This window comes from Sinocyclocheilus rhinocerous, unplaced genomic scaffold, assembly GCF_001515625.1.
Source record: "Sinocyclocheilus rhinocerous isolate Xijiao unplaced genomic scaffold, SAMN03320098_v1.1 scaffold665, whole genome shotgun sequence".
In the NCBI taxonomy this organism is placed as follows: Eukaryota; Metazoa; Chordata; class Actinopteri; order Cypriniformes; family Cyprinidae; genus Sinocyclocheilus; species Sinocyclocheilus rhinocerous.
In genome coordinates, this window is record NW_015659086.1 from 72,613 (window position 1) to 82,518 (window position 9,906).

Genomic DNA, 9,906 nt, shown 5'->3' on the forward strand with positions numbered 1-9,906 from the left:
TAAAAAAGTCTGTCTTGCAGAGATGGACTAAAAATGAACTCCCAAAACTTACTGCCAGATTTTGGAAGATAAATTCTTGAAAGCGTGGTACAAGAGGATGTGATGCTGGTCCTTCAAGAGTCAGTCTCAACTTATCCGTCCGTAAAGCCTATAAAAAAATCAATCTTCATGTATTTCACAACACTTCAAGGGATAGTTCACCCAAAAATGAAAATTCTGTCATTAATTACTCACCCTCATGTTGTTCCAAACCCGTAAGACCTCCGTTCATCTTTGGAACACAAATTAAGATATCCTGTATTTTACTACACTTCAGCGTGTGATTCTTAAGTGAGGGTCATTTTTTAGCATTTTTTACCCGAGCAAAGTCTCTGAGAACCTGTGAACCCTTGTACTTCTGGAGACTCAAGGGTTCCTGGTGGTTTTACACCTAATTCTTCACCTTAATTCTTAATTCTTTTGCAGTTAACATGTCTCTTTTCTTCTCCACCTGTTTTTTCTGACCCTGCTGACCCAATGAGCATTTCGCTGTCCAATGGTCATGCCTTAACTTTGCAAATTCTCGTATTGCATCCTTCTCATGGGGCATTTGATAATTTTGTTATTTAGTCTGAGTTAAATCTCTTTTTTTTGGCTCATTTTATCTGTAAAAGAAAACCTGCCTAATAATTATGCACACTTGAATATAAGGAGTTTTTCACTTCCAGCCTTCATAGACAATTATATATCACTTATAAATGATCAAATACAAAATTAATAGTAGTTATTAAGATTGATGTGGTTAGGTATTGGTAAAATGTGCTTAGAAAAATTCCTACAGTCAAGCACGGAGGTGGAAACGTTATGCTTTGGGGCTGTTTTTCTGCTAAGGGTACAGGACGACTTCACCGCATTGAGGGGCAAATGGACGGGGCCATGTACTGTAAAATCTTGGACGAGAACCTCCTTCCCTCAGCCAGAACACTGAAGATGGGTCATGGATGGGTCTTCCAGCATGACAATGACCCAAAACATACCGCCAAGGCAACAAAGGAGTGGCTCAAGAAGAAGCACATTAAGGTCATGGAGTGGCCTTGCCGGTCTCCAGACCGCAATCCTATAGAAAATCTGTGGAGGGAGCGAAAACTTCGAGTTGCCAAATGACAGCCAAGAAACCTTAAGGATTTAGAGAGAATCTGTAAAGAGGACTGGATCAAAATCCCTCCCGAGATGTGTGCAAACCTAGTGACCAACTACAAAAAACATCTTACCTCTGTGCTTGCCAACAAGGGTTTCTGCACCAAGTACTAAGTCATGTTTTGCTTGGGGATCAAATACTTATTTCACTCACTGAAATGCAAATCAATTTCTAACCTTTATATAATGTGTTTTTTCTGGATTTTTTGGTTGGTATTCTGTCTCTATACGTTAAAATAAACCTACCATAAAAATTACAGACCCTTCATTTCTTTGTAAGTGGGCAAACTTACAAAATCAGCAGGGGATCAAATAAATATTTTCCCCACTGTATATATATAGTCAAGAATTCACCATATACGTATTTAGTACATTCTTGACTGTATATACAGTATATAAAACTTAAAAAAGGGCTTGTCTACACACTACTGTTGTGTAGTGACTGTACTCATATAGCCTAATAGACATAATTAATTTATAAAGGTCTGATTCTGTCATGTGTAAAGTGCAGTCATGTGCAATCAGTGTGTTTGGAGCGGTGAGTACAAGAGCTGCTGTGATCAAAGAAGAAAATACTGAAAGTGTAAGTTCAACATTGTCTATTAAGCTTTGGCAAAACTTTACTATTTTTAAAAAGAAGCTGGCTGTTTTCTGTAGTTTGTGCAGAATCGTTTGCGTCAAAGCGCTTGATATGCAGATGTGTCTGTTTTTGTGTTCCTCACGAGTGACGGCCGCGCCAGATAGAATGTCTTTCTTCTTCTGAAAATGCCTTGAAGTCTCTTGGGAACTTTGAGTTATTTTTGCTGCTTTTAAAGGCTTCATGTCTTTATTCATCCTGTGGAGAGCGCTGGAGAAAAAATGCCCAACTCCCATTCTCATTCCCTCATCCCCTCCTGTTTCTTCATCTTTCTGTTCTCTCAATTTCGTAAAGCATTTGTGGTTGGATGTTTTGCATTACCTTCTTGTATGCAACATCTGGATCATTAATGGTGCTGTATCTGTGGATACTAAAAGTAAAATGATGTTAAGGTGTTAGTGTGGTAGTCGAAGGGCAAAAGGTTCATTCCTTTGTGGTAATCCTGAAACCGTAGAGGATTTAGAGGAGATCTTATTTCTTTTGTTTTCTTGACGGTACAGATGTGAGCAGTCTCTTAGACCAGCTCTCAGACGTGTGTTAGAAAGGGCTTGCTATGGTCACCAAAGACAACGCTAACTCTGGTGAGTATAAAATGATCTCAACCCACTGTAAATGAACAAAAACTTATTTATGTGTTACATTATATAAATGTATTACATCAATGACTCTTTTCAAAAGTTTCTTGAGCAGCAAATCAGCATATTAGAATGATTTCTGAAGGATCATGTGACACTGATGACTGGATTAATGATGCTGAAAATGTATTTGAAAAATATTAAAATAGAAAACAGTTCATTCTAAAAAATATTTAATATTACTTTACTGTATTTTTGATCAAATAATTGCAGCCTTTGTAAGCAGAAGAGACTTCTTTCAAAACCGTTTTTTAAAATATTACTGATCCCAAGATATTGAATAGTAGTGTAGATAGAAAGTCAGATTGTAAATTTCTGGATAAATTCCAATTTTATTAGTTTGCTAATCATCATAACTCATCGTGTACATGAATGTTAACTTCAAATTGTGTGACTTGCCTAGGAGAAGTGCTGGAAAATATGATTTCTGCATGGCAGACACTAATGGGTGAAAGCAATCTTTTAGGCTTATATTAAAGGAGTGTCTCAAGTCAGATCTATAGATCTGAATATCAGGGAGACTCTTTTTGTCTCTTTTGTTTAAGCAACCAAATTGCAACATTAACAAAATCATAGAGACTTTTGCATGTGCAGTTTTTTAAATAAAATGTATGCGCCCTCTTTTATTGTCCTAGGCTCTGGCGGCAAGACAACCTGTGTGAAGAAGCAAAAGTGTATGATGAACAATTCCCAAAAGGCTGGGACGCTATACAGGGACCCGCAGAAGACCATATTTGAACCCGAACTGACCTTAGAGGTCACGGCTGACTATGCTGGAAGGAAAACAAATCCGGTCGCAGCGAACGGTGTTATAGAAACGGCTGTGAACGAACAGACATGTAACGTATGGAGCGTTTCCAATCTCCAGAATCTGAAAGAGATGCAATATCTGCACCACGAGACCGAGGACAGTCTAATTGACCCATCACTGGACATAGACAAGTCGTCCCTCATGGGTTTCATTGACTCTAGTAACCTGGAGAGCTCAGAGGATGTTCAGACGGTTCCGTGCATCCAGGTGGACGTTAAAACGGATGTGGTGCTGATCGATGAGGATGATGATGATATGTCTCTAAGGGAGAGGACCGTGACGGACGTGTCCACTGCAGACGGGAACGCGGCCGAGCTTGTGTGTGGGCGGCTCCAGTCAATCTCCTCTGACTCCTCCCACTCTTTATGTGATGGGTGGAGTCTAGAGCAGGGCTCGACCATTGAGACGCCTCAAGAGAAACAGGAGCCGCCCAAAAAACACAAACGCCCTTGCTGCCTCTGTGTTATCATTTGAGGTTTCCCGGAAAAAGGGCCAAGATTATACACTTTTCAAGCATTTTTTTTCTATAAAATCATTTTATAATGTTGGTCAATGTTTCTTGCATCAAAAACATGACCATTTTAACTCTCTCTCTTACCCTTAGAGTTAAACAAACCTTTTTTGCTACTCGTCTTTTAAAGTCATAAATTGACATTTTTAAACTATTTTACTTCCATAATGTGACATATTTCCAAGTGAAAGAATATTTTAATGGGGGGAAAAAGGAAAGGAAGGACATTTTATAATGTTTGTCAAGGTTTCTTGAACCAAAAACAGTCATAATTAAGTTTTCATGACCATTTTTAACTCTCTCTCTGACCCTTACAATTGAGCTTATTTCGCTACTGTCCTAAATGTTATGGAAGGCCGTTTCTGCAACGGAATAAAAAGAAATGAAAAGGTAATCTTCTCACAGTTCTGAGTTCATATCAGAATTGTGACAGTCAGAATTCTGAGATAAAAAGTTGCAATTACCTTTTTTTATTCCATACATTTTAAAGTAAAAAAACGACTTCCATTTCCAAGTGAAAGAATATTTAATGAGGGAAAAAAAGGTAGGGAAGAACTTGACTGTATTTATCATGACAACTCTTTTATTTCAAAAGAGCAAGAAAAATCCTGTTTGTCTCCTGTTGGAGTGAATGCCTGTTCACACCAAGGACGATAACTGTAAAGTTATAATCATTCTAATTCTATGAGAATATTCAACTATAACGATAACGATACACAGAGGAACGATATCATTGGAATCACTTGCAGAACGATTTTTCCAGCTGATATGTGATAAAATCATTGACAGCCAATCAGAGTTCATCTTGTGCATTTAAAGCCACAGACAAAACTGCAGTGAACTTATGATAAACAGAACATTATTGTGCATTGGTGTGGACGCTATAATATAGTCATTGTTACAGTTATCTTTATAGTTATCCTTTTTTGTGTGAACAGGCCCTAAATTAATTTCTGCGTGAGCACAATGCGCTGTGAGGGTCTGGTTTTAAGGTTTTGAAAACTGAATCTGCCAAAACAGAGCAAATTTAGGCAGTTTAGGCTAATTTTGGTGTTCCTCATTGCTGGGCTGCTGTTTTTCCAGTGCGTCTGGCACAATAGTGTTTTTGTGAATTATACATTTTGTATGTATTTGTCTTTTATCGCAGTTACGCTGTAACCGTGGGCTTGTGAAATATTCAGTGCAGAGCTTTTAAGAGGTCGGAGAGCACCGCTGGAAATGTGCAGGTACTAGCCTATCAGCCGCACGAAACCAGAGGAAAATTTAAACGTGGATTCTTCTAGCTATGCAAGCTCTATTTCAGTCGGTGGTTGACCGAAATGTCACATTGTGTTATTAACAGAGCTCTAAGCACGTTCTGCCTTTAGAGGCACTATAGTGGCAATTAACGTACGTTATAAACATGTTTATTGCTAGATACACTACCGTTCAAATGTTTGGGGTTACAAGATTTTTAAAATGTTTTTGAATGCAGTCTCTTCTGCTCACCAAGGCTGTATTTACAGTATTTAATCAAAAATACAGAAAAAAACAGTAATATGAAATATTATTCCAATTCAAAATAACTTTTCTATTTTAATATATTTTAAAATGTAATGTATTCCTGTGATGCAAAGCTGAATTTTCTGCATCATTACTCCAGTCTTCAGTGTCACATGATCCTTCAGAATTCATTCTAATATGCTGATTTGCTGCTCAAGAAACATTTCTTATTATTATCAATGTTGAAAACAGTTTTGCTGATTAATATATTTATTTAAACCATGATTCTTTGATGAATTGAAAGTTCAAAAGAACAGCATTTATATGAAATAGAAATCTTCTGTAACATTATAAATGTCTTTACTGTCGCTTTTGATCAATTTAACGTGTTCTTGCTGGATAAAAGTATTTCTTTAAAAGAAAAAAAAATCTTACCGACAGGTAATTTTGTTACTAAGTTAGGTAATATTGTGTCCCACATTGAGTGCACCCAATTTGACCTTCCCTTGCCAGTGTGACAAATGAGCCCGAAGTAATATCACCTGCAATTTTAAACTATTATGTTTTGTAACAAATCTTTTATCGGACTTCCAAGATTTTTGTACACACAACATTTTTATGCATAATTGAGTTAAAAAAGCTTTTAGTTTCTAAGGCAACCAATTCAAAGTATGGCATCCAGTTATCTTGCATGTAATGGTGTCATGTGACAACAATGTTGCATACTACTTTTTTAAACCTTTAGCATACAGCGTACTGTTTTACACACACACATACATGTATACGGTATATATATATATATATATATATATATAAAGAGAGAGAGAGAGCGAGGAACTATTCAGTATACTGTGCAGTATGCACTAATATTCCATTTAGAACACAGACAAGCATCTCTGACAACAGAACTTTTCTAAAATGCCACATTTTCTGTATGGTGCTGATGAGCTGCATCTCTTCATATGGCTACAACTCTGTCTGTTTTGTATGTTTTAATAAAAGCCTTGCATATGTTCACAGATCTTGCTCTGGTTTCTCTCCTGTCTTGTAATCGGAGTCACATGTGCAGTACAGTCAGGTGGAGGAAATGGTTTCTCATCTCAGTGGAGGTTTCCGGATGATTTGAGTGAGGGTGTGTGTCTTGTTGGAAGGAGTTGCTGTGTGAGTATATGTGTGTGTGTGTTTGAGGGGTGTGTAAGGAGGGTGATAGGGCAGAAAACTTTTATCTTTAACTCACCACCCGTCAGAGTTGGCGCTGTAAATGTATCACTTTTATACACTCAGAAGTGTGTTTGTACTCTTCGTGACCTTGTGAATGTTATTGTTCTTTAGAATAATTGTACTTAAAAAAAAAAAAAAAAAGTACTTTGTTTTAAAAGTACTTCATTTGTTTTGTTTGAAGTAGGTTATTCTTTTGTGCATCAGAAACATGTAGACCAGAATTTGCACCTCCAAAAAGGTAAGACAATTTATAATTTGACTTTAATTTATTATTCATTATGATTATTTTTTATTTTATTATTATATTTTTATAATATTTTTCAATAGCATCATGAATTTTTCGTAGATGGTCCATCATTAAAGATGGGTGTATTCACAGCAATTTGGCAGCTTTCATAAACAGAAACCAAAAATAGCCATAATCAGCATGTGGCCAGTGATGCATCAATTCTGGCCATAAGAATGAGCAGGTTCCCTTTCATACAGAGCGACATTTAACTGAATGTGTCAGCGCTGATGATAACAGTCGTTCATTACAAACCACACAGAATGCTGAGAGGAGATGTGCTTAACCTCAACTAACTCATTCAGCACTATCAACAGAGTTCAGAATGGAGGAGGAGGGTCTTTAAGGGGAAATTAGGAGAAATGTGGAACAGAACTGTGATATTTTGAGTTTGCCGGAACAGAGGAGAGAAAAACAGCGATGACAGTCGTAAGAGTGGCCTTATGCTTTCTGATGATTCAAAGAATCTTTAAAGGTCAGTTTCAAACAATTAATCACAATCTTCAAATATATTTTCAAATACACAGTCACAAGAGATTTGAATACAATTATTTAATCCTTTAATTAATACAATTATGTAATTATTAATTGACAAAACTGTTATTTTAATGTTATATAGTGTGAACTGTGCGTTAGTTTATTTGCAGTAGATCCAGTGGGGCCCAGAAGTCCAAGAGTGATTTTTAAAAAAAAATTTTTTTATTACAAATGATATTTGAACTATTACTGTGAATTAGGTTTATTAAAATAAAATGAACAATTTGAGATGTTCCTTGAGTTTCACTGAAAATCTTACTGTCTGAAATGTCACAAATCTTCCTAGAAATTGTGTAGAATTGTATATATTTCTTCTTTTAAATGTATAACTTATTTTTACAGGTTTTATAAAAAATCCCAATTGTTAATGTTATATATACAGTAATATGAATGCATAAATATTATAAATTACAAATTATGCTAACCAATATCTTTAAAATACTTTTAAATATATAATATTATAGTCATGCATATCTAAAATTATGTAAATATAACATTTTAGAATTTTGCATGTCAGCATTCTCATTTCAAAATGGAAATGTTAATCTTCCTTAGATATAACAATGAATGTTAGGTTTTATAAACCTAAATAATTAAAAGTATATAGTGCTTAAATATTATACATTACACATTAAACTAAGGAAAAAAATATATAATTTTTTATAATGTTAAAGTAATGCACATCCCAAAAAGAGGCTTACAAAAATCTGGTTTAATAAAGCCCAGATTTTTTATATATTTTTTAATTTTATGTATATAGTAATATGAATACTTAAATGTTATGCATTACACATATAAATATCTAATATATAATATTACAGTCATGCATATCTAAAATTATGTAAATATAACATTTTAGAATTTTGCATGTCAGCATTCTCATTTCAAAATGGAAATGTTAATCAGGGATTATCACTATCTTCCTTAGATATAACAATGAATGTTAGGTTTTATAAACCTAAATAATTAAAAGTATATAATGCTTAAATATTATACATTACACATTAAACTAAGGAAAAAAATATATAATTTTTTATAATGTTAAAGTAATGCACATCCCAAAAAGAGGCTTACAAAAATCTGGTTTAATAAAGCCCAGATTTTTTATATATTTTTTAATTTTATGTATATAGTAATATGAATACTTAAATGTTATGCATTACACATATAAATATCTTTAAAATAAATATTAATCTTATATACTGTATTATTGAAGTAACATGCATTTAAATAATTGTAAATCTAACATGTTAGAAGGATGCATGTCAGTATGTATTTTCATTTTAAATTGGAAATGTTAATCCAGGTTTTTCACACTTCTCCTCAGATATAACAGTGAAGGCAGACACGGTGGATGTTTGTGCCTCTTGCCATCAAAACGCTACCTGTAATGATAAAACTGATGGATCTGGGGGGAAAGTGTGCAACTGCATGTATGGATTTGTTGGCAACGGGAGGACCTACTGCCAAGGTTTGATTATCCTTAGAACTGTTTAATTGCCGAGCATACCTTTTTGATTGATAAACTTATATTTTATATTTGTTTTAATACAGATAAAGATGAGTGTCAGCTGGGTCAAATCTGTGGCGATCACACCAAGTGTCACAACACGTACGGCAGCTATTACTGCACCTGTCTCGCAGGCTACAGCCCATCCAATCACATGAACACATTCATACCCAATGATGGAACGTACTGCCATGGTGAGTTTTCATTTCAGGAAATGAGTGCATTTGTAGAGCTGTGTCACTCGAGCTCCATGTCTTCCCCATAGTTGTTGTTTCCTGACTGAAACACAGGAGGTGCAGAGATGTTGCAGGAAGGGTGTGAACATGGTTTTGCAAGTGATATATCCTGAATGGCTTAATTTGTTAACAAGTTCTGCAAAACGTATTGCTCAACTGTGGCTAAACAATGTTTAATGGGAGTTGCTTCAAGTGGAATGTGTCAAAATACATTAAAGGACAAGTCACACTAAAAACAAAATTGTATAACTTTAACCATGTATTCCTTCGACTTAATTATCATAATCTTAGATAGATTTATGTATTTATTTATTTATTTATGTGGCCCTAAAATGCCTCATAACAGATCCTGTTATGATGATTTCAGTAGGAAATATAGCTGCAAGCAGCAATTTTGGGGCCGAGCCAAGCCGATCAAACACATAAAGTTGGATTGGTTGAAGCATTATGGTGATTCTTTTTGCCAAAGTGGTTTGAAACGAAATGAGCAGAATTACTTAAAGGGGTCATATGATGCAGTTTCAAGTTTTCCTTTCTCTTTGGTGTTGCGAATCAGCTCATGGGGAAATATGAATAATTAATCATAACTAGTTATAATTAATTATAAATATTTAGATCCGCTGTAGATATTTACTTGACCTCTCAGGGTCAACTGTCTGTCAATTCTAAGAACGTTAATTTCCTGGTTAAGGGAAATAACTTTCTTACTGTACAACTCTACACAGAGCCTGTAGCATAAATCTGCAGTTATGAGCAAACAATGACCAACGTCAAGTGTGATACAAGTAAGAATTTATTAACTACATAAACACTTAAACTAGTCCAACATACTACATAAACACTTAAACTAGTCTAACATACACA

The 9,906-nt window shown here is 35.0% G+C and overlaps 1 protein-coding gene and 1 pseudogene across 1 annotated transcript; both read left to right on the forward strand.

The window, feature by feature from the left end:
* Positions 1 to 2,316: 2,316 nt before the first annotated feature.
* On the forward strand, positions 2,317 to 3,733 carry LOC107723305 (uncharacterized). The gene is made up of 2 exons (XM_016531868.1): positions 2,317 to 2,394; positions 3,084 to 3,733. Exons 1-2 carry the CDS (start codon positions 2,367 to 2,369, stop codon positions 3,731 to 3,733), a joined length of 678 nt encoding a protein of 225 aa, XP_016387354.1. The 5' UTR covers positions 2,317 to 2,366.
* Positions 3,734 to 4,736: 1,003 nt separating this feature from the next.
* LOC107723295 (sushi domain-containing protein 1-like) overlaps positions 4,737 to 9,906 on the forward strand; it is a 17,685-nt pseudogene continuing 12,515 nt past the window's right edge.

What these genes read in the sequence shown, in the direction of transcription:
- LOC107723305 (XM_016531868.1), top strand. Translation starts at nt 2,367, where the DNA reads ATGGTCACCAAAGACAACGCTAACTCTG. An exon ending in CAAAGACAACGCTAACTCTG is followed by an intron (nt 2,395 to 3,083) that starts GTGAGTATAAAA and finishes TTATTGTCCTAG; the next exon opens with GCTCTGGCGGCAAGACAACC.